Source organism: Solea solea, chromosome 19 (genome assembly GCF_958295425.1).
Source record: "Solea solea chromosome 19, fSolSol10.1, whole genome shotgun sequence".
In the NCBI taxonomy this organism is placed as follows: domain Eukaryota; kingdom Metazoa; phylum Chordata; class Actinopteri; order Pleuronectiformes; family Soleidae; genus Solea; species Solea solea.
The window spans coordinates 20686845-20710489 of record NC_081152.1 but is presented as its reverse complement, the minus strand read 5'-3'; the positions used below and the strand labels follow the sequence as shown (position 1 = coordinate 20710489).

Genomic DNA, 23645 nt, shown 5'->3' with positions numbered 1-23645 from the left:
AGTAGAGAAGTGACAGGAAGTGAGAGGCAGAGGAAGGATGGAGGTCCTCTGGTGTCAGACTGAGGTCGTTGAGCTGAGTTTGGCCACAGTGAAGCTTAACATTTGTGGTTTTTGCTCTGAGAACATTGAGTAATGGCCCTTTTCCACTCTACTGTTCCGGCACAGCACCTTAGTATCTAGTGTCTTCACTGGAAGAGTCACGAGTGCGATGTCCGACACAAGAATCAAAGCCAACAATGTTGAACTGTAGATTAAAGTTAAAAAGACTTAAAAATCCTTTAAAAACATGCGTTCATCTCCAACATTTAGCAAAGGAATCGCATGCAGGAAGTTCTAAACGATTCTGTGAACAAATCTTTTTAAGTGATTGATTCTAATGATTCAGTTACACAAGTCACTAGTTTGTGTGTTTGTGTCGCGGATAAAACCACGTCACGGCAGTTTTCATGCAGACGTTGCTATGACAACTCCGCCCATGTTGAGAAGGTACGAGAGCCACGGAAAACCAAACCAAGTAGAATGGAGTAGAGCCGTGCCGTGCCAGAACTGTATCGTGGAAAAGCGTCATAAGGTCAAGTGTTTATTTGACTTTCCTTGTGAAGAAAACGTCCATTTGCATCAACTTGAGTTTGTTAAAGGTTGTGCAGATAATGTTGTCTTCATTAGTCGTTCAATTATTGTTGATGAATCAGTTTGAGTTCCTTTGCTCCTCCATGACAGAAAACCAGTGCCAGGACAAAGTGTAACATTAGACATTTAAACACAACTAATGCAAGTGTCAGCTTCCTAAAAGAGAGCGTTTTTTGGTTCAGTTGTGTTTTCTGTAGAAACTAAAGATATATGTTTTACATGTTGTCATTGTCAGACACTGATGGACCGAGAAACATATAATTTCATCACGGACGTGACTGATGACTGATAACCTGAGCGTGAAAAAGATCCTCAGCTGCAGAACTGCTCTGATTTATGCAGATTTACTTCCTGAAGAAGATGAGAAACACGGACTTCTGCTGCACATGATTCATATTTATGTGTGTTTTTTTCTTTTCTTTCCTTGTGACGTAGAGGGTAATCCGACCTCTTCAGGCCTCTTGAAAGAATCCAAGAGCCGGAAAATGACCGTGGTCAAACCGGCTCACAGGGACGATATCAGAGTCATTAAAAGAAAGATCTCAGAATTCCTCAGTGTTTTTGCTTATGAATAAGTGAAGAAAGGATTGAATCAAAACCAGAGGACCCCATCATTTTGGTTTGGTTTTACTTGTGAGCACCTGGTTTTTGGACAAGCATACCCTTTACCTTCTTTGTCTTTTATAAAGAACGGCAGCTGTATTCATGTACTCATGACAAGAACAGATGGTGTTTGACTGATATTGCCACCACAGTGGATTGTCTGTGTGTCTTTACTGTAATTCTTAAGAAAGGGACAGTCAGACTGTGATGTTTTGTTGGAGAAAGAAACATCTGAAGAGAAAGATCATTCTGTCACACTGTAGAATTTTTATCATCATAACATCTTGCACTTATTTTGCGACGGATTGTGCAGCGTGTTATTGTCTGTCGGCTGCAATCAGGACGAGATAAACATCTCTGTCTTCATCCTTTGATTCTTCTTTCTGTTCCTGTTCGTTTGTTTTTGTCCCGGTGTGAATTCATGTCTCGACACCGTGATCAAGTCCAATGAATTTCACTCACTCATTCATCATGTGTTTGTTGAGACTGCGCTCGTGCTGTGCCGTCATCTCAGGTGATTTAGGGTGTGTGTGTGTGTGTGTGGGCATTCTTTGTGCAACAGCTGATTATGTAACGTCTTCTTTAGCTCCAGCTGGTTTTCAGCAGGTCACGGTCGTCCAGGTTAGGCCTCGTCACACATGCCAGCTTCAGACGGTGAATTCTTGGCTTATCAGTCAAGGGGAGGCGACGATGAACAAAGAAAAACGTCAACAAACAGGAAAAACATAATCACCAATCTTTAGTTTGTGGCTGTTAGGAGACAGTTGTTGAGGACATGAGGAGTGAACCGTTTAAACACTGATGGTTTCACATCTTTTTACCACTTAAGGCTCCTGATCACTTCTCATTGTGGAGCCTCTCTCTCTTTTTTAGCAGCAGCACCAAAATCCCCGTCCATCCACCAGCCTCCAAGTCCTTACGTCCTCCATCTAGTGGAAAAGTGCTGCAATGGCCTCGCTGTGTCAGTAAACAATCTGGTTTTGCGAAATGGCGGAGATCTGCAGACAGGCCTCTCTGTCTCCCTTCCCCCCTCTCTCTCTCGCTCTCTCTCTCCTTTTATGTCTCATGTGTGTCTATTCCACAGTCCGCCACTAGGGGGAGGGATTTCTCCTGTGTGTCTCATGGATTTTCCCCTTCATCTCAAACCAAATACAAACTTAGGAACTCTCGAGAGGTTCCAGGTTCCTCTGTCTTTAGCCTTGCATCCTGTGTGATCACCGGGTTCTCTGAGAACCACACAGGTGGTGGTGTTGGTCTCCATCGGTAGACTCACACACACCGGCTTGGGTCACATGACCTGATGTTTTGGCTCTGGGACTCGTGGAGACACGTTTGGGGAGTTGTGTCGTGATGGTTGAAGTCAGTTGGGGTCTGGGTCGTCAGGAGGATCTGAGTCGGGTGTTGGGGGGTGGGTGATTCTTGTCAGTCACTCTGAGACTTGTAGGTCTTTGTGATTGGATCAGTTTGAAGGGGAGAAACAGTTTTTTCATTTATTTTCTCACCACTCTTTGACAGGGTCTGTCAGCAGATTCCTGAATCTGTGTCTGTGTTCTGCCGGGTATGAGAGTTCTGCCTTATATGAGGTCAAAGAGTGCCTTGATCTCTGATCTTCAGGGCTGCTTTTGCTCTGCTTTATGGACAATTTGACCCAGAATGTGTCAGAGATTTGGACAACCAAAGCGTCACAATGAGGATTTCACTCTTGGGCCTTATTTTTATGAATCCCGGTGTGACTGAGCCTGGGAGTTTGACGAAGGCCTTCTCTGAAGACACATTTCCTGTTGTTTCCTCTTCAGCTGCTCCCTCCTGTACAAAGACTAAAGTCTGTGGGTGGTGGTTGAGTTTTCCTATTGACGTCGCTCCATCGGCTGTGACTGTGTATAAAGAGAAAGGACAGACAATGAAGGTGTCTCTGATCTCACTCTGACAGAAGCCAATGAATGAAACTCACTCTGTGGAATCTGCTGTTTTTCTGTCGAGCCAACGACTATTAAGTTTAAAATAACCTTATTAGGATTAAAGTGAGATTAGCATGGGTATGGCTGCTACCAGAACATGAATTGATTGCTACATTGATTCTTTTTCAGTCAGAAGGATTTGATTTATTCAGCATCATCAAATTGGAATCCCCCCCAAAAATACTCAGTTTACAGTGGAATAAACAGGCAAATCCCCACATCAGAGGAACATCAACAAAGAAAGAATAGAGTTTTCAAGAAGGAGGTCGTCAAGAAGAAGAGGAAGGCAGTTAAAGAAGGCAATAATACATTAGTGATCCAACTGACAAGAAAACATTTGATTGTTTATTGTCATTTCCTAACATTATACCTTCTTAAAGCAGTTGTCGTACAAGGACAACCTTCTTTTTTACAGGATTAGTTCGAGTTATCTCCCAGTGAATGATCATTACAAATGTTACCCAGATATTTATCAACAACCTTGACCTAAAACTGTTCAAACATACAGAATACACTAATAAATCAGGCAAATCAGAATGTTTTTGCCTTAATTCGTGTTCAAATAGAACATATTAATATTAAGAAGTCATCAGAATTATATATATACAGTCATGGAATTTAAATAAATGTGTTATTCTTTGTTTATCAGTCTGCAGGCGTCGTATAACAAATGATTTCTCATATTCACACGAGAGCAAAGCTTTTCTGGGGAAAAACTGACAAATCTTTCTGAGCTCAAATGTTTCAGGCGACGCAGCAGAGAGTGCTTCTTTTGAACCTTCCTGAAACACTGACAGTGGAGCAGTGGTGCGCCATTCACTGCTGCTAAAATAACATGCAATCGTAATTTAAGATACAAAAGACAGAAATAATAATAATCTATAGTGATTTTTAGGCCATTTCATTCAAAGCCAAGTTGACTTTGATCAAGAAATCATTCAAACTGAATCATTGTGGACAAAAACAAGACGTTTGAAAACATCGTCATTTTAACCTTTTCTGAAGTTTTAACTGATCATTAGTTGCAGGCAGCTGATGCTCTTCATTGATGACAAATAATTCAAAAATCTACACTTAATGCAGTGCAATTACAGTATAATATACAGTATTTTCAATATAATAATCTCTGCTTTATCCTCCACGTGAAGGTGCGGCCGGGCGCTGGTGCCCAATCCCAGCGCAATAAAATAATGCATATATTAAATACATCGAACAGGCCATCAACAAACTAAAAACAACGTTTTGTGACTAAGCAACATTTAAACTTGGATCAGGGTCAATTTTACTCATTTTAGTCATCTTTGGGGTAAATTTGGCTTATTTTAGTTACTATTGTAGTTGGTCTGCCTCTAATGAGGTTGTAATTAGTGTAGATCTAAGTTACACTGATAAATTTAATCTTTCTTTTTCCTCCAGCCGGCTGGACTCCTCACGGGCAGCGTGGATAAAGGTGCATCTGTGAAGAAAGAGGGACTCGATGCAGCAAACATCAGAGAGGAACAGTCAGGTACAAGTAAAAAACAACCTGCAAGAACGTTTTTGTTGACATATTCCATCTCATCACGAGTGTCTTTGCTTTTGTCCCACAGATGGAGAAACAGAGCTAGCGGTCAGATTAGCCTCCTCCCCTGCAGCAGAGACGATGCTCAACGGCGTCGAATGTGACGACATGAGGCACAAGAGCCCGTCGCACCACGGCTCCACGACGGGCAGCAACAAGACTTTACTGCTGCTCAACGAGAACGGCGTTCCAGACACGGAGCCACCGCACGGTTCTGTTACTGGAAGCAATGGATTCATTCTCACCCAGCAGCAGCAGCAGCAGGACGGCAGCAGCAATGTAGCCATGCCAGGTTTAGGAGTTTCCCCTCACAGAACTAACTGCTTACCTTCGGGTCCAGCAGCGGGGGGACACGCGGTCAAACCGGCCTCGGCGTCAGGGACTACACAGACTTCAGGTGCATTAAGGACTGACCCCAGTTCGGGGACTACGTTGGGACAGGGTTTAACGGACACTAAAAATGGCACAGCTCCATCTCCTGCTCCCGTTACCGTTCACAGAGCACGCAAGACCATGTCCAGGCCTGCTGTTAGCCCGGAACAGAAGGTAAACAATCCCATTTCCCGTCTATTAATCACAATCTTTAACACTTTATTTATGTTTGGGAACCAAAAGCTTGCTGAAATGGTTTTGGAAATGGTCACTTTTACTCGGCTGAGCAAGTGAACTGAAAAGAGGTTTCTAAAAAGCTGTTTTCATTATAAACAGGTGATTAAAAATTTTAAAATGTGACTTTTGGCGAAAACAAATTTGACTGACAAGAAATGTAGCCAGGATTTTAAAACCATCATCATTTTACCTTTACAATATCACATTTTACGTTCACTAAAGTACATTTTGCATTTATTTATACCCTGATTTACATGACTGTGCTTGTAAAGTACTTGTATTTTGATCTAAAATCTTCTTCGGATCTTGTCGCCCGCAGCTTCTTAACAGGGAACTAAGAGAAGCACAAAGTGCCAAAGCTGAGAAAATGGAGACTCAAGTTGCTCCTGTGGTGCAGAAATCCTCGCCGCAGTCGTCCTCTCAGAACCATCTACCTCAGAATCCCCCAGACACGCCAGCTTCAGCACACACCACGTCATCTGCTTCACCAGCTCCTCCTCCTCCTCCTCCTCCTCCTTCTTCTTCGCCGCCTCCTCCCCCTCTGGCGTCATCTCCTCCTCCATCTACAGCTCCAGCTCTGGCTTCATCTCCTCCTCCATCTGCAGCTCTGGCTTCACCTCCTCCAGATCCACCTTCAGCTCCAGCTCCAGCTCCAGCTCCAGCTTCAGCTCCAGCTCCAGCTCCAGCTCCAGCTCCAGCCTCAGCTCCAGCTCCAGCTCCAGCTCCAGCTTCAGCTCCAGCTCCAGCTCCAGCTCCAGTTCAGGCCAAGCTCATTCTAGGTCGGACAGATTCCTATGATGTAAAGTGATCCAGTAACTGAAAGCAATGAGTTGATTGTAACAGAGCGTCATGTCAGACCACAGTCTCATGGTGCGTTCACACCGAACCTGAGCGGCTGCAGTCGCTGCATATTTGTGTTTAAACGACCTGGGGCTAATGCTAGTGCTAGCTACGTTCATGGTAAAGTGGGTTCCAGTTGTTCACGGAATTCGGAAGTTTCTACTCGGAAAGTCTGAGCAATCTCTAACGCTTATTATCGGAAACATTCTTCGCAATTTGCAATGTTTGAGTGTATATGCTTACAATGCTACCATATTTCATGGTTCGACAGGTAGCACTGAGGCAAGCTAATTAGCATGCTTCACTTTATTATTGATGGACATTTTGCTACGTGTCGAAAGTACCGTGTAGCGCACTGGATTTACTAACACTGGCTAGCCCGAGATGCGTTTCACGATCAACTTGAAGTCGGGGTCACTCCTAGTTCCGACCGGTGGAAATGGAATGTACGAGTGAACATTTTGCTCCGCCCTCTTCTTCCTAATCAGGTTTCACACTTTGTTTTGGCTTGAAATGTAATATTTCAACTCGAGCAACTGAAGTTAACACTTCAAATTTAGTTGGATTATCATTCGCGGGTGCATCTCGTTTCTTTGCGTTGACGTTGTGTACGTAATTAAGTCATTTAAAAAAAATAATAATTTGCATTGATTTTTGTTGCTTTTTTGTAAACGTGTTGTTTCCGTCTCTGTGGCTCCAGGCCCGTTCTCAGGAGGACTGTCGTCGCGTAAGAAGAAGAGGAGGATGGGGACGTACAGCCTCGTCCCCAAGAAGAAAACCAAAGTGCTCAAGCAGAGAACGATGCTGGAGATGTTCAAGACCATGCAGCAGTCTCCAAAGAGCCCACAGGTCACACACACTGCACTCACTATCCCTAACCAAATCAAGTCTTAGTCTTAAATGAGGTTCTGCCATTAGGACCAGGTTTTGGTCAGTGTTTATGACAGAAAAAGAAGAATTAAATACAAGAACACACACAGAAGTCAACTTTAATTAAATGTAAATGGTGTAATTAAAATGTTCCTCATTGTTTCACACAGTTTGTTTTCCATTAATACATAATTACTCATGAATAAGTTCCTTTTTGAGGTAGTAAAATTATATTTTTGCCATTTTCAAACACATGTTCAGTAATAATGCCACTATATGTTTTATTTCTCCTCACTTTATTGTCTTCACTGTTTTTAGTTTGTAACTCTTCTGTTGAGTGTTTTCCGTGTGTTTTCCGTGTGTTTTCTGTGTGTTGTTATTTCTTTTTGTATATCGTATATATGTCTGCCTGTCCATTCATACACATGTTGGACCCCCTTGAAAAGAAGATGATGGGGTTTATTCTATTTATATGGGTTAGGGTTAGGTTAGGAGCGCCCCCTGCTGTTGTAAGTTAGTTCCACTGCTCACAAACATACAAAAGGACCAAACACTAAAATTGAATCAAACATTGAACATGTGTCATAGTTTGCGATCATCTCCGTTCTTGTCTCGTCTCGCAGACTAAGAAGGAGGTAGCAAACGTAAACGGGGAGAAGGTGGAACACGCATCCGAGGAGGAGGAGTCAGAGGAGGCGGAGTCAGACGAGGAGGAAGGTCATCAGGCGATGGAAGACGCCGTCGCTGCTGCCGTTCAGGAAACAACATCTGTGTCTGCTCCCGTCTCTCAGGTTTGACGACTCGACACTGCCACCTCTGTCTGGTTTTATTTGTGTCGTAGGAGGTCATCAATCGGGAGATAAATTAGCATATTAAAGGGATAGTTTTGGTGTTTTATAGGCTAGTTGTGTGACTCTAGCTTGACTACGCCATTTTCTAGGAGCTCTGTCCTCGTACTAAAATACAAACACTAAGGGGTTTTCATTCATTAAGTGCAGTGTGTCTGGAATTGGAAACTTTCCATGGGAATTATGGGATTTAATAGTAATTTTTCCAACCCTAATCAGGAAGTAAATATGGACTATGCCAAGGTTTTCAAAGCTCATCCAGACTCAACAAAAACAGTCATCCGTGTTTTCAGCACTCACAAACACCGCGGTATTCAGTAAAAACAGTTATATGTACACACATAATATCAAAACTATTGTTTCAGTAACAAAGACTCAACTTGAGTTCATGTTGTGTCTCATTGTGGTGGAGGTGGGAGACGAGCTGGAGACTGAAGAGTCGGGAGGAGAAGGAGAAGAAGAAGAAGGAGAGGAGGAGGGCACGGAGTCCGACATGGTAAGCCCCGCCCACAAACGTTGTGTTAAAGTGCTCTATGTAATCTGTCGCTGTGAGTGAAACCTCTGTCTGTGTGTGTGTGTGTGTGTGTGTGTGTGTGTGTGTGTGTGTGTGTGTGTGTGTGTGTGTGTGTGTGTGTGTTTTTAAACTTCCTCAGAGCACAGAGTCGAGTCTGAAGAAGAAGTTGAAAAAGAAAATGAAAGGAGACAGTGCGTGGCTGCGGCCGTCCAGGAAACGGAAGAGGAGGATAAAGGCCAAAGGTCAGTGCCGTCGTGTCCTGTCGCACACAATATGTTACGAAACTTACCTATTGTGTCAATTCCGTGTATTTTTTTTATCAGTATCATATTCACAAATGCTTTCAATATAATAAATGTGATAATTATCAATGCAACAGCCTGTTACACCAGGAAAAGTCAACACAATGTGACGATATAACACCAGACCTTGTCTCACGTCACCATATATAGAGATAATATGGTGTAGAACCAAATAAATGCACTTTTCAGATGCTTTGAAAACTAAAAAACATCACCGTCTTGACTTTCTAATGAGCCAAAAATGGATTTAATGCCAAGCTGCTTTCACAGCACCCTCTGCTGGACACTTGTGGTAATTATTCTACATGTTTTTATGCACTTCTAGGCTGCACAACAGAATTTGTCTGATAAAAAGTGAACTGAACTTAGAGTTTACAAAACACTGACCTGCACAAATCAATTAATCTAGAATTGCATGAGTTGAAGTCAACACAAACAACCGTCATGTGTAGACTGGAGGTGAATAAAAGCACCGTGTTGAGCATCTCCTGTTCTCCTCAGAACTGGAGCTGGCGGTTCAGCCTCAGGCTTCAGCTCAGGCTCTGGCAGTTGACGGCAGTGAGTTCACACACATTCTCCCTCCTGAGTCCGTCGACCTCAACAAGCCCCAAGAATTGGCCGTTTCCTGGCAAAGCAAAGGTGAGCACATGCCATAGAACTAGTAAATAACTTTCAATCCCATGTGTTTTCCCATTTCACATTTTAAAGGGATAGTTGACAGCCTTTAACAGCTGGAAAATTAAGTTTGTAAACCGCTCACTCTACACCACCAAAGTCCATTGAGAAAATCAGCATTTTTAGCTTGTGGAGATTTTTGCTCGACTACTCGTGCCTTGTTTTGTAAGTTGATGAAGGATTTCAAACACTAGGGTTAGAATAAAGAATAAACAAACTTATTTTAACTGACTGATTGAGGTAGCAGTGGATCAACATCTCCTGTGCACTTTGATGTAAAATCTCTATGGAGTTTGGTGCAGGGAGAAGTGACACTTACTGTCTTGTTTCTGTGTAGAAACTGCAGAGTCGGGGGCGGCGGCGGTGGTGGTGGAGGAGGTGGAGGAGGCTCAGGAGCTTCCTCTGTGCAGCTGCCGCATGGAGACGCCCAAGAGTCGAGAGATCCTCATCCTAGCAGACAGGAAGTGCATGGCCACGGAGAGCGTGGACGGGCAGCTGAGCCGCTGCCAGAGTGCCGTCATGAAGCACGAGATGATGCGTCCGTCCAACTCGGTGCAGCTGCTGGTTCTGTGCGAGGACCACCGGAACGGCATGGTGAAGCACCAGTGCTGTCCCGGCTGTGGCTTCTTCTGCAGGGCTGTGAGTGCACATTCTGTCCACAGACAAACTCCCTGAGAACGTTTCGTTTTTGAGACGTTATTGTTTGATTGTGCAGGGAACCTTCATGGAGTGCCAACCGGACGTCAGCATCTCTCACCGCTTCCATCGCGCCTGTGCCTCGGTGCTGAAAGGTCAGAGCTTCTGTCCACACTGTGGAGAAGAGGCCAGCAAGGCCAAGGAGGTCACCATCGCCAAGGCGGACACCACGTCCACTGTGCCCGCCCTGCCCGTCCACGGACCTGCCACACCTGGAGCGCCCGAGGGAAGAGCAGACACGACCACCGGCAGGTAAACAACCCATTTTTGTAAATGAAAATTAACGTTTAGCGTTAGCATTTATGTAAATATGCGTTTTTTTGTTGTTGAATGAGGTACTGACACAGTCGTGGTTCATACAGGTTCTTGAATTTTGAAAAGTTTGAAAAGTGCTTGAAAATTCTTGAAATTGTGACTGTTGTATAGTTTTCTTATTAGCTGAGGGAATAAAGAATGATTGAGCTTGTGTGTGTGATCATATTGATAATAAACATGATTTTTGGTTGTTTATATTATATAATTCCAGCTTTTATTGTGATTAAAATAATCATAAAAATCAAATAACCATTTAGAGTATGTTGTAGCTGAACAGTACTGGAAACGTGTGGAAATTGACCTTGAAAGTGCTTGAAAAGTGCTTGAATTTGACCATAGAAATGGTATATGAACCCTGTGTATTGGAAAACCAGGTTTTAGTCACTTTCATCTCTTACATTTCACTGTTAAACAGCGATTTTTTGACTGGAAACTGAAGTTTGTGTTGCTTTTTAAACCGCAGGAGAGCTGCTGGTCCACTGCTGCCTCGTGTGGTCACTTTGTGTCACTGTGGTAAATCCAAACAAAGGATTTCAAATGCCAAAGTCATAAAATAACACATTTGAACTTAGTTAAGGAGGCAGCAGTGGATCAACAACTCCTGTGTGGTGTGATGTAAAAATTATGATTTTCTCTATGGTGTTTGGTGTGGGAGAGTGAGCGATTTTTACAAAGCAAAACTTTAGTTTTCAGCCAGGAAAGTCTGTCTAACACGGAGATAAAGCTTTAAACATGTTCTGAAGAAAGTGTAGACTTAAGTGGGTTTAGATTTTCTTAAGTGAGCCTTTTGTAAAGTAGCTAAAATCTAGGTTCACAGCTCAGTCCTGTTTCAGTCTCCGTGTTTGTTTTTTCCAGCTCCTCTCGTTTGTCTGTCGGGGCCGAGGTCAGCGGTCGCGCCGACAGCTCGCTGTGCGCTCGCTCCGACAGTTCTGTCGTCCCCGGCTCGTCCAGGACTCTGTCACTGCAGGCCAGTGTGGTGCCTGCAGCGCCACCTGCAGTCCAGCCAGGAACACCCAGGGAAACTCTGGAGAGCATCCTTGTTGCTCTGGACTCGGAGAAGTAAGTGTCACGCCACAAGAGGGCGACCAAATCCTCGGCGTCTGCAAATTTTCACGTTGTCCATCCGTCTGTGAGATCGTCGTGAATGCCACATCTGTTCAAATTTAGCACAAACATTCACCAACCTTTGTGATTTTAGTGGAAAAATGTCCAAGATCGTGATCTTAAATTCGTTTTAAAGGTCATGTATGTAAATTTCAGTGTAAAAAGATGTCCGAAAACAAGTTAGCGCTTCGATAATAACTTGAGTTCTAATAGATTCCCAAGTTAAATCTACTTTGATCAATGATTTTTGAGGTCAAGTAAATGTTTTTAAGGTTATCGTAGCTTTTAAGGTTATCGTAGAAATTTTTGATATTTTGTAAATAATGTCATATGATTTGCTTACCCATCAAAGATATTCACATAAATAAAATTTTTTAAACGAAGCTCAGCTGTTGGCTCCACCAAAGGTAAATGCTAAGCTAACACCTAAGTCTTCAGGATTGTAAAACTACGTTGCGATTTTCTTGTTTTAATGATTTCTTTGTTATGTGGAGCAAACAGCGAACAGAAATAATTCCCTCAAACAAGCAGAAAACTTGTTTTTTAGTTGACGATTAATTTAGTAGTCAATTAATAATGGATGAATTGAGTTATTGTTGTAATTGTATATTTTCAGATTGCAGTCTTGTGGTATTAGAAAGATTCATATAATAATAATAATAATAATAATAATAAGAGTTTTTATAAAGAAATCCTGGGTTTTAGGACGCCTTTGAAAGCACCCTCTGCTGGACAATTTGAGTTTGAACAAGTTTGAACGTATACCTGATTTTCAGAATAAAAGCCCCTTCGTCAAAATGCAGCATGCAGTGTGAAACTGTTTATCAGGAGAAGTGAAAACTAACTTTGTGTTGATTATATTTGTCTTTCTTTCTTGTGTTTTTTTATATTTAGGCCCAAAAAGCTGCGTTTTCATCCCAAACAGCTTTACCTGTCGGCCAAACAGGGAGAACTCAAGAGGGTCCTGATGATGTTGGGTAAATAAATTCACTCTGTCACCTCTCCTCTGAAGGGTTGGGCCTCCATGTTTAAAATCTCATTTCCCTCCCAGTGGACGGCATCGACCCAAACTTCAAGATGGAGTCCCAGAACAAGCGCACGCCTCTTCACGCCGCGGCCGAGGCAGGATACAAAGACATCTGTCACATGCTCGTTCAAGTAAGAACCACGTCATCTGCAGGTGTGTTCTTATTAACGGACGCAGTAAAAGCATTGCTCCTCTTCCCGCAGGCCGGCGCTAACCTGGACATGTGCGACGACGACCAGCGGACGCCGCTGATGGAGGCGTGCGAGAACAACCACATGGAGAGCGTCCTGTATCTGCTGAGAGCCGGAGCCAGCGCCACACACAAGGTGAACCACGACAAGACCCATTATGACCACACTGCTGTGGTCTGACCTTTTTTTAAACACTTTCAAGAGCAAAAGAGCAAAATAATAACACTTTAACATTATTGGCATCTTTTAAAGCTGTTCTAAGCATTTACTAAGGCAAATAACAATTTAATATGGTTATTAATTCATATTTTATGCAACGATCTATAAAGCTACAGTAAATGTCAGTAATAATTGTTAACTATCAGTTAATTAACGTTTAAAGTAAGTGTAAATTATTTTCTTTTAGTTAAAGTGTATGAAAGACTTCTGTGTCTGTAAAGAGGAAAACTAGTTTTCCCTTAAGTGACGCTTCATTTATATATAATGGCACGAAATAAAGATTACATAAGCATACTTTCCTCTTAATGAATGCTCCTTCAGAGCCTTAATGTAATGGGTTAGGGTTCAAATGTTCAAATGTTGAGTACAGAAGAAGCTTTACTTAACAATAAATAAGCATTTATTAACCATTATTAATCTTAATTAATGTTCCTTGTGACCTTATTATTGTACGGTTGGCAACATGTTCCACAATAAGAGTCACAAAGAGCGTTAATAATGGTTAATTATAGTTAAGTGAAGCGTATTCTGTTAACTACCAGTAGCTTTATAAATGCTTATTACCAATGTTATTGAATGTACCTTATTGTAAAGTAAGGGAGAAACAAATAAATATTAGAAATAAATAAAGGATAAAGACGAGAAAAGCACTTGTTCTTGTTCTACTTATATTAGTAGCTGTCAGACAAACAAATGTGTCTTTCCCACATATGTGTATTTGATGTTAAAATGTCATAAGTCAGTCTTTAAATGAACCCTTTTGTCGTTGTCAGGATGCTGAAGGATTCACGTGTCTCCACCTAGCGGCAAAGTCGGGTCATTACAACATAGTGGAGCACCTGCTGAACACAGGACTCATCAACATCAACTGTCAGGTCAGTCTGTGCTTTTCTTTATATTTTACACTGATTTAAGCAATAATATAAAAAGTAAAAGCATACCACTTCTTTGTTGTTGTTTTTTGTCCTCAGGACGACGGAGGGTGGACGGCGATGATCTGGGCGACAGAGTACAAACATGCAGACCAGGTGAAGCTGCTTCTGTCCAAAGGAGCCGACATCAGCATCAGGGACAAGGTTTGTCATGTTTTTACTGTGGAATCATCGTTATTGTAGTTACTGTTGCTGTTGTTACTGTAGTTACAGTTACGGTAGTTACTGTTGTTACTGTTGATACTGTTACTGTAGTTGCTGTAGATGCTGTTACTGTTGATACTGTAGTTATTGTTGCTGTTACTGTTGTTACTTTAGTTACTGTAGTTACTGTTACTGTATTTATTGTTGTTGCTGTAGTTATTGTTACTGTTGATACTGTTTTTACTATTGTTACTGTAGATACTGTTGCTGTTACCGTAGTTACTGTAGTAACTATTACTGTAGTTGCTGTTGCTGTTACTGTAGTTACTGTTCTTACTGTAGTTATTGTTGTTACAGTAGTTGCTGTAGTTACTGTTACTGTTGATGTAGTTGCTGTTACTGTTGTTACTGTAGTTACTGTTACTGTTACAGTAGTTGCTGTAGTTACTGTTACTGTTTTTACTATTGTTGCTGTTACTGTTGCTGTAGTTACTGTTGTTACTGTAGTTACTGTTACCATTGTTGCTGTAGTTACTTTTACTGTTGATACTGTAGTTACTGTAGTTACTGTTACCATTGTTGCTGTAGTTACTGTTGTTACTGTTACCATTGTTGCTGTTACTACTGTTGTTACTGTAGTTTTTGTTGTTGCTGTTACTGTAGTTGCTGTAGTTACTGTAGTTATTGTTTGTGCTGTAGTTACTGTTGTTACTGTAGTTGCTGTTACTGTAGTTGCTGTTGTTACTGTTTTTGCTGCAGTTACTGTTACTGTAGTTACTGTTACCATTTTTACTATTGTTACTGTTGTTGCTGTAGTTGCTGTTGTTACTGTAGTTGCTGTTACTGTTGTTACTTTAGTTACTGTTACTGTCGTTGCTGTAGTTACTTTAGTTACTGTTGTTACTGTAGTTGCTGTAGTTACTGTAGTTATTGTTTGTGTTGTTGTTACTGTTGCTGTTGCTGTAGTTACTGTTGTTACTGTAGTTGCTGTTACTGTAGTTGCTGTTGTTACTGTTTTTGCTGCAGTTACTGTAGTTACTGTTACTGTTACCATTTTTACTATTGTTACTGTTGCTGTAGTTGCTGTAGTTACTGTTGTTACTGTAGTTGCTGTTACTGTTGTTACTTTAGTTACTGTAGTTACTGTTACTGTCGTTGCTGTAGTTACTTTAGTTACTGTAGTTACTGTTACTGTTGTTGCTGTAGTTACTGTTGTTAATGTAGTTGTTGTTACTGTGTCCTCATGATGGCTGCTCTGCTAAGTCTATGAGTTATGTGATGATGATGATGTTGTTATTTCCAGGAGGAGAACATCTGCCTCCACTGGGCGGCGTTCTCCGGCAGCGTGGAGATCGCGCAGCTGCTGCTGAACGCTCGCTGCCGACTGCACGTCGTCAACATCCACGGAGACTCTCCTCTGCACATCGCTGCCCGAGAGAACCGCCTGGAGTGTGTCACGTGAGTTACAGAGGACGACTAACAAACACGAGAAGAAGAAGTTGCATTTGTAATCACTGATATATCGATTTTAGTGGTTGTTTTTTTACTAATTAAAACAAGTTTCTCTGATTTTTCCGCTTCTTAAATGTGAAATAACTTCTGTTTTTGCTCCACATAACAAAGAAATCATTAAAACTGATTTTTGTTTGTGGACAAAAACAAGACATTTAAAAACATGGTTTGAGAAACACAGGTCAATATTTTCCGATATTTTCTGGACCAAGCAAATGTCAGTCAGTCAGTCAGTCAGTCAGTCAGTCAGTCAGTCAGTCATCATCTCAACCCGGAGAGAACCCACACACACACGGGGAGAACATGCAAACTCCCTGCAGAAAGGCCCTTGTTCCAACCGTAAAATCGTTGGAACAACATTTTCCACCTGGAAACTTAAAATAGTTTCATTGTGTCGATCTGTGTCACCAAAGTCCATAAAGAATATCAGTGATTTTAACATCACAGCTCACAGGAGTTGTGGATCCACTGCTGCCTCCATCAGTAACTTCAAATGTGTTATTTTGTGAATTCAGCATTTGAAATGTGTTGTTTTGTTTGACCACACGAGGCAGCAGTAGACCAGCAGTGAGACACAGGATGATTTTCTCTATGGAGTTTGGTGTGGGAGAATGTGTGTAGGGCTGGGCGACATAAACTAGAAGTCATGTCTTGATATTTTTTGCTGAACAGCAATACTACAATAGTATATACAACGGCAATACAATATTTTTTCTGTGATGTAATTGGGGTTCCCCCCAAAGCATTATAGCATATTAGATCAAATGTTTTCCAGAGGCAAACCCTTTAAAAAAATAAACAAACAGTCCATTATAAGTTTAAGCTACATGCCAAATGTCAGAGGTCACTGAAATAAAAATGCTCCTTGAAAAAAATAAAACAAATCTCTGTCCTGCATGACAATAATATACAGTAATTAATTCAAAAATACAATACTGTTACAATTTTAACAGAAATAAAAACAGACTTAATAAAAGTGGAACAAACATGACTAATAAAATAAAAAATTTATCTGTGAAAATGAATGCTTAATTGGGTTTGACACACCAAGAGAACGCAGAAACGGAGCGACTGTAGTCAGGCGTTTGTGCAAGACTGAGGAAAAACTGCACAAAAAGTGTGGGGGTTGAACCCTCTCACTGGGAACACCCACATCCCCCACGGGTGCGACGCCCCGGTGTGCGTGTGTGTGCGCGTGCGTGCGTGTGTATGGACGCAGGGAGAGGAGAAATAGGTGCGAACTTGCGGCCTGTGTATTGTCATTTTAACGCAAAATGAACAATATCGATACAAGCGATATTGTCCCGTGTTATATCTTGTTTAGAAATATATCGATATATATAAAAAAAATATCGAGATATCGCCCAGCCCTAAGTGTGTGCTTTAAAAACTTCAGTTTCCTGTTAGAAAAGTCAGTCTCACTGAGAGATACAGATGGGAACTTGTTCTTAAGATACTGTAGACTTGAGCTGATGTTGATTTTATTCGGTGAATCTTGTGTTATTGTGGATAAAATCCTTTTTTCTTTGTCTCCTCAGGCTTTTCCTGTCTCGCGGAGCAGATGTGTTCCTGAAGAACCGTGAAGGAGAGACTCCTCTGGACTGCTGCGGCCACAGCTCCAAAGCCTGGGCGGCTCTGCAGGCCAACAGGAAGGAGCAAGACGCCAAGAACGCCAGGCCCAGTCGAGCCGAGGAGAAAGTCCTGCACAGGTTGGAAATGACATGGTTATCAGCAGGGCCCACGCTGCAGTGTCCTCTTTGTTGTCAGCCTCTCACTGTGACACCTGTGTGTGTCTCTGTGTGCAGCGACGTCGCTCTGGGCCAGGAGAAGGTTCCCATTCCATGTGTCAACTCGGTCGACAGTGAACCTCACCCAGACAACTACAAATACATCGGCGAGAACTGCGTCACCTCCCCCATGAACATCGACAGGAACATCACACACTTACAGGTGAGTTAGAAAACTCGGGGCAGGTGTGGCACGTAATCAAATCCATGTCCGCTTACATCTGCAATGTCCTAAAAATATGTTAGACAGCTGTTTCTGGCAGGAAACCAAAGTTTATATAAACCCACACCAAACTCCAGGGAGAAAATCAGCGATTTTAGCTGGAGGGGACACAGGAGCTGCTGTCTACTGCTGGTCGGGATTTCAAATGCCCGAATGTTAGAAAATAAGACGTTTGAATTTACTGATGGAGGCAGCAGTGGATTTAACGACTCCTGTGTGCTGTGATGTAAAATCAATGATTTCCTCTATGGGGTTTGGTGCAGGGAGAGCGAGTGGTTTACAGAGCGGACACAGACTTCAGTTTCCTGCTGGAAATGTCTGTGTAACAGTGAAGTTTAAGTGGCAAACACTTAAGAAATCCTAAACTATCACTTAAATGATCACTTTCAAGTGTTTTACTGTGTGAATTGACAGTTTTTCTTCTTTTTTTTGCAGTACTGTGTCTGTAAGGAAGATTGTTCAGCAAGTATCTGCATGTGTGGACAACTCAGTCTGCGCTGCTGGTACGACAAGGTAAAGACTTTTATTTACTGTTTTTATTGCACATTCTTATGCTTCTTTCCAATAAAACTGGCTGATGCCGTCACCAACACACGTTTAAGGATTTTCTGATGATTTGTTGAGATCAGAATTTGTCCACAATAAGATTCAGGAGCCTGCAATCGATTCATTTCACGCAGTTACCTTTATATTGACTCACACATGCAATTAAATCGTGATTTAACAGTTTTATTTGAGAAAATTCACAAAAACAGAGATTGTGAGATTCAGACTCTGTTAATCTCCTCTAAACAACACAAAAGTAAGAAAAAGAAGAGGTTTTTAACCTGACTGAAGTGGTAAATGTTGTTAAAACCTTGCGTTCAGAACGGTCGTCTCCTCCCTGAGTTCTGCCGTGAGGAGCCTCCGCTCATCTTCGAGTGCAACCACGCGTGCTCCTGCTGGAGAACCTGCAAGAACCGCGTGGTGCAGAACGGACTCAGGTAAAATTCTTCTAATGTTCTGCACACTTTCCTGCAGTTTAGATTTGGATTTTCTGACTCGGAAGTCTTTTTTTTCTTTCTTTATGGCTCTTCCAGGACCAGGCTTCAGCTCTTCAGGACCAGTAAGAAGGGCTGGGGCGTGCGGGCCCTGCAGGACATACCACAGGGAAGCTTCGTCTGCGAGTGAGTCCACTCTTCACAGCTTTTCTGAACTCCTCAGCTCTGTGCTGTGGTTACGCAGCTCCCCCTTGTGGCTCTTCAAAGTACTTCACCAGGACTCACAAAATAAACATTGATGAGAAAATGTTGTGAAACAAACTCACAGTTATTACAGTAAAATCAGTGTTGTAACAGTAACACTGTACAAATACTTTGTTACTGTTAATTACAAAATCCTCCGATCAGTTCTTTACTCTGTTACTCGTTACTACCAAATAAGATCAGAAGTAGAAGAGTTGCTATTATGGTCTGTATTTTATCTTCATGAGCTGCTTTAACACGACACTTTTCACCCATTCACACATTCATTCACACAACAACTGCAACATGAGGTTAAGTGTCTTTGCTCAAGGACACATATAGACGAGCAGAGGCAGGAATTTAACCCACAACCTTCCTGTTGAAAGACAATTCACTCACTCACGCTTACACGCATTCAGTCAGTCACTCACACGCTCACATTTATGCTTAAATACATTTAAACACTCACTCACTCAATGACTTTGACACTTAAGTGCAGTAACTTTATAAAAGAGTCATAGTCAGAACTATTCAGCTTTCACGTCTGTTTATTTAGATTTAGATTTTAATCTTTAACTCTTGGATTAAACGTGGCCTTCAAAGGTGTGAGAAAGAAGAGAACGTGGCAGCCGAGCTTAAGCAGACGGGCTTAATCTGTACCACTAAAAATAATCCAGGCTCAGGAAGTGTCTGACATGTCGTCATGCTTTTTTATTTTGGTGTTTTTCTTGCACAGGTACGTCGGTGAGATCATCTCTGAAGCAGAAGCAGAGATGAGGGAAAACGACGCCTACCTGTTCAGCCTGGACGACAAGGTGAACACGCTCTCCCTTTCCTCAGTCTTTCCTCAGTCTTTCCCGAGTCTTTCCTCAGTCTTTCCTGATTCCTTCCTGATTCTTTCCTCAGTCTTTCCTGATTCCTTCCTGATTCTTTCCTCAGTCTTTCCTGATTCCTTCCTGATTCTTTCCTCAGTCTTCCCTGATTCTTTCCTCAGTCTTTCCTCAGTCTTTCCTCAGTCTTTCCTGATTCTTTCCTCAGTTTTTCCTGATTCCTTCCTGATTCTTTCCTGATTCTTTCCTCGGTCTTTCCTGATTCCTTCCTGATTCTTTCCTCAGTCTTTCCTGATTCTTTTCGTCAGTCTTTCCTGATTCCTTCCTGATTCTTTCCTCAGTCTTCCCTGATTCTTTCCTGATTCTTTCCTGATTCTTTCCTCAGTCTTTCCTGATTATTTCCTCAGTCTTTCCCGAGTCTTTCCTCAGTCTTTCCTGATTCCTTCCTGATTCTTTCCTCAGTCTTTCCTGATTCCTTCCTGATTCTTTCCTCAGTCTTTCCTGATTCTTTCCTCAGTCTTCCCTGATTCTTTCCTCAGTCTTTCCTGATTCTTTCCTCAGTCTTTCCTCAGTCTTTCCTGATTCCTTCCTGATTCTTTCCTCAGTCTTTCCTGATTCTTTTTGTCAGTCTTTCCTGATTCCTTCCTGATTCTTTCCTCAGTCTTCCCTGATTCTTTCCTGATTCTTTCCTGATTCTTTCCTCAGTCTTTCCTGATTCTTTCCTCAGTCTTTCCTCAGTCTTTCCTGATTCTTTCCTCAGTCTTTCCTGATTCCTTCCTGATTCTTTCCTCAGTCTTTCCTCAGTCTTCCCTGATTCTTTCCTGATTCTTTCCTCAGTCTTTCCTGATTCCTTCCTGATTCTTTCCTCAGTCTTCCCTGATTCTTTCCTCAGTCTTTCCTCAGTCTTTCCTCAGTCTTTCCTGATTCTTTCCTCAGTTTTTCCTGATTCCTTCCTGATTCTTTCCTGATTCTTTCCTCGGTCTTTCCTGATTCCTTCCTGATTCTTTCCTCAGTCTTTCCTGATTCTTTTCGTCAGTCTTTCCTGATTCCTTCCTGATTCTTTCCTCAGTCTTCCCTGATTCTTTCCTGATTCTTTCCTCAGTCTTTCCTGATTATTTCCTCAGTCTTTCCCGAGTCTTTCCTCAGTCTTTCCTGATTCCTTCCTGATTCTTTCCTCAGTCTTTCCTGATTCCTTCCTGATTCTTTCCTCAGTCTTTCCTGATTCTTTCCTCAGTCTTCCCTGATTCTTTCCTCAGTCTTTCCTGATTCTTTCCTCAGTCTTTCCTCAGTCTTTCCTGATTCCTTCCTGATTCTTTCCTCAGTCTTTCCTGATTCTTTTTGTCAGTCTTTCCTGATTCCTTCCTGATTCTTTCCTCAGTCTTCCCTGATTCTTTCCTGATTCTTTCCTGATTCTTTCCTCAGTCTTTCCTGATTCTTTCCTCAGTCTTTCCTCAGTCTTTCCTGATTCTTTCCTCAGTCTTTCCTGATTCCTTCCTGATTCTTTCCTCAGTCTTTCCTCAGTCTTCCCTGATTCTTTCCTGATTCTTTCCTCAGTCTTTCCTGATTCCTTCCTGATTCTTTCCTCAGTCTTTCCTGATTCCTTTGTTTCTCCTCCAGCCACAGGACCTGTACTGCATAGACGCCCGTTTCTACGGCAACGTCAGCCGCTTCCTCAACCACATGTGCGAGCCCAACCTGTTCGCGTGCCGCGTGTTCACGACGCACCAGGACCTGCGATTCCCACACATCGCCTTCTTCGCCAGTGAAAACATCAAAGCTGGAGAGGAGCTCGGGTCTGTGGATTACTTTGTTCTCCCTTTTGTTCACAAAGTGTCTCGCTCTCCCTGAACCAAACCTCATAGAGAAAATCAGCAATTTAAGCTCACAGGGACACACAGGTCCACTGCTGTGTCTGCCTTGAAAGTGCTTGAAAAGTGCTTGACTTTGATCATGGAGAAGGTGTTTGAACCCCTGTGTAAAGGAAAACCAGATTTTTAGCCGCTTTCATTCCTTACATTTCACTATTAAACCTTTTTTTTGACTGGAAACTGAAGTTTGTGTTCATTCTCTCGCACCAAACCCCATATAAAAATCACGGTGACACAGGAGCTGCTGCTCTACTGCTGCCTCGTGTGGTCACTTTGTGTCACTGAGGTAAATTAAAACAATGAATTTCAAACACATAATTCACAAAATTACAGATTTGAACTCGCTGATGGAGGCAGCAGTGGATGAACAACTCCTGTGTGACTGTGTTGTTAAAACGCTGATTTTCTCTATGGGGTTTGGTGTGGGAGAGTGAGCAGTTAAAAAACTTCGTTTCCCTGTGAGAAAAATCAGTCTAATGTTGAAATAAAACACTAAAACCATTTTAAATCTCGTGTAGACTTTATGTAAGTAAATATTGTTGTCCCCCACTGACCACAGGGGGCGCTGAATATGTACACTCACGGTTTTCAGTAACTTTGACACTTATCTCGTTGTCACCTTGGCAGATTTCACTACGGCGACCACTTCTGGGAAGTCAAAAGCAAACTCTTCAACTGTGAATGCGGCTCGTCCAAGTGCAAGTACTCGTCGGCGGCCATGGCGTCACTGCAGGCCGACAGCACGCCGGAGGAGCAGCAGCAGCCCACGGCGTCACCCGACACCAGCTCTTCCAACAGCCCGCCCAGGCCTTCGTAAACACACCCCCCTCACACTACCGTTCAACCACACGCACAGGACCCACGGACACACCAGGGGGCGCCGCTGGCGTCCGAACACACGATGAACTTTTTTTGCTGTTGACTTTGAACTGAAGTGATGCTCGGACCCTGAACGCACACTGCTGTCACTGCTCCGTTATTCCACCTGCTGCCACCTACAAACCCAACAGCAGGGGGCAGTGTCGCACATTGCCGGACATCGACATGATTGCGAACAGTCTTTTACATTTCGTTAACGTCGTTTTAGTGAGCGAGCGAGGGAGGGAGAAATGATGCACGTTTTTCTCATCACTTTGTCGTACAGATGCGACAAAAAAGGAATTTGGCTGCGTCGAAAACTCGTTAATCACCAAACCATTCCAGCAAACGTTAGCGGATAAATGCGGGAATTATTTTTCTTCCTTTTCTTTTTTTTGTGTCACTTTCTTGCCGTGTTTTTGCGACCGAACGTCCGACGTTTGCTTCAATAAAAAAAAATATCAGCGATTTGACTCGAAATGATGTGGAAAAAGTGATTTTTTTCATGAGGACGACGCTGTACCATTCCTCACACACGAGGCATTTCTAGTTTAAATACAAAGTAAAGTGTGAAGGAAGGAAAAAACATTTTTTTTTTTTTTTTTTTTAAAGCATGTGTCGTGATTTTTTTGCCACAATTTTGGACGGAAATGGAGATTTAAAAAAAGAAAGAAAAAGAACTATATGGTGCTGACAAAGGTTTTTACTTTTGTTTTACATAGTTTGTAAAATAAGAACATTTTACGTTTGTTTTTTTAATCGTAGTCGCTGTAGATTTTAATTTTGTCTCATCTCTCTTTTTGCCAACAGACGCCAAAACTTGTCTTTTTAAATGTTGTTAGTAAACGCAGTGACTGTTGTGCAGAGTTTTTGAAAGGTGTAAATGAGGAGGGAGGGAGGGGGAGGAGGAGGAAGAAAAAAAAGGGTCTAAAAATGCACTTCCTCTTCATTCTGTTACATATTTCTGGACCGTGAACCATTCATCTTAAATTGGTTGTACCTTTTTTCAATAAATTTATTACTAATCCATTTATCCTGATGTACTTTCACTGCAAACTGAATTGTGTCTCCCTTTTGTAAAACTACTCACTTTCCCTGCACCAAACCCCATAGAGAAAATCACAGCACACAGGAGTTGTCGATCCACTGCTGCCTCCGTCAGTAACTTGAAGTGTGTTATTTTGTGAATTTGACATTTGTTGTTTTCACAAAGTGACCACACGAGGCAGCAACATACCAGCAACTTCTGTGTCTAAGTTATGACTAATTTATCCTGATGTATTTTACCTGCTGCAGGTTTTATATC

The 23645-nt window shown here is 42.2% G+C and overlaps 1 protein-coding gene across 5 annotated transcripts in view; it reads left to right on the top strand.

Annotated features, from left to right (window-relative positions):
* The window catches only part of ehmt1b (euchromatic histone-lysine N-methyltransferase 1b), a 29482-nt gene extending 6114 nt beyond the window's left edge, over positions 1 to 23368 (top strand). For all 5 annotated transcript variants that reach the window (XM_058617804.1, XM_058617806.1, XM_058617805.1 and 2 more), the window contains exons 2-26: positions 4608 to 4698; positions 4781 to 5298; positions 5681 to 6140; positions 6902 to 7050; positions 7695 to 7862; positions 8332 to 8415; positions 8573 to 8675; positions 9237 to 9374; positions 9748 to 10049; positions 10126 to 10358; positions 11277 to 11480; positions 12420 to 12502; positions 12577 to 12683; positions 12756 to 12878; positions 13736 to 13837; positions 13934 to 14038; positions 15342 to 15496; positions 17089 to 17259; positions 17356 to 17500; positions 17996 to 18073; positions 18428 to 18543; positions 18640 to 18726; positions 19520 to 19598; positions 21231 to 21406; positions 22109 to 23368. In XM_058617804.1, coding sequence (XP_058473787.1) covers positions 4608 to 4698; positions 4781 to 5298; positions 5681 to 6140; positions 6902 to 7050; positions 7695 to 7862; positions 8332 to 8415; positions 8573 to 8675; positions 9237 to 9374; positions 9748 to 10049; positions 10126 to 10358; positions 11277 to 11480; positions 12420 to 12502; positions 12577 to 12683; positions 12756 to 12878; positions 13736 to 13837; positions 13934 to 14038; positions 15342 to 15496; positions 17089 to 17259; positions 17356 to 17500; positions 17996 to 18073; positions 18428 to 18543; positions 18640 to 18726; positions 19520 to 19598; positions 21231 to 21406; positions 22109 to 22298 — 4167 coding nt within the window. In that variant the 3' untranslated portion in view covers positions 22299 to 23368. The remainder of the gene's footprint in view (positions 1 to 4607; positions 4699 to 4780; positions 5299 to 5680; positions 6141 to 6901; positions 7051 to 7694; positions 7863 to 8331; positions 8416 to 8572; positions 8676 to 9236; positions 9375 to 9747; positions 10050 to 10125; positions 10359 to 11276; positions 11481 to 12419; positions 12503 to 12576; positions 12684 to 12755; positions 12879 to 13735; positions 13838 to 13933; positions 14039 to 15341; positions 15497 to 17088; positions 17260 to 17355; positions 17501 to 17995; positions 18074 to 18427; positions 18544 to 18639; positions 18727 to 19519; positions 19599 to 21230; positions 21407 to 22108) is intronic.
* The last annotated feature ends 277 nt before the right edge of the window (positions 23369 to 23645 follow it).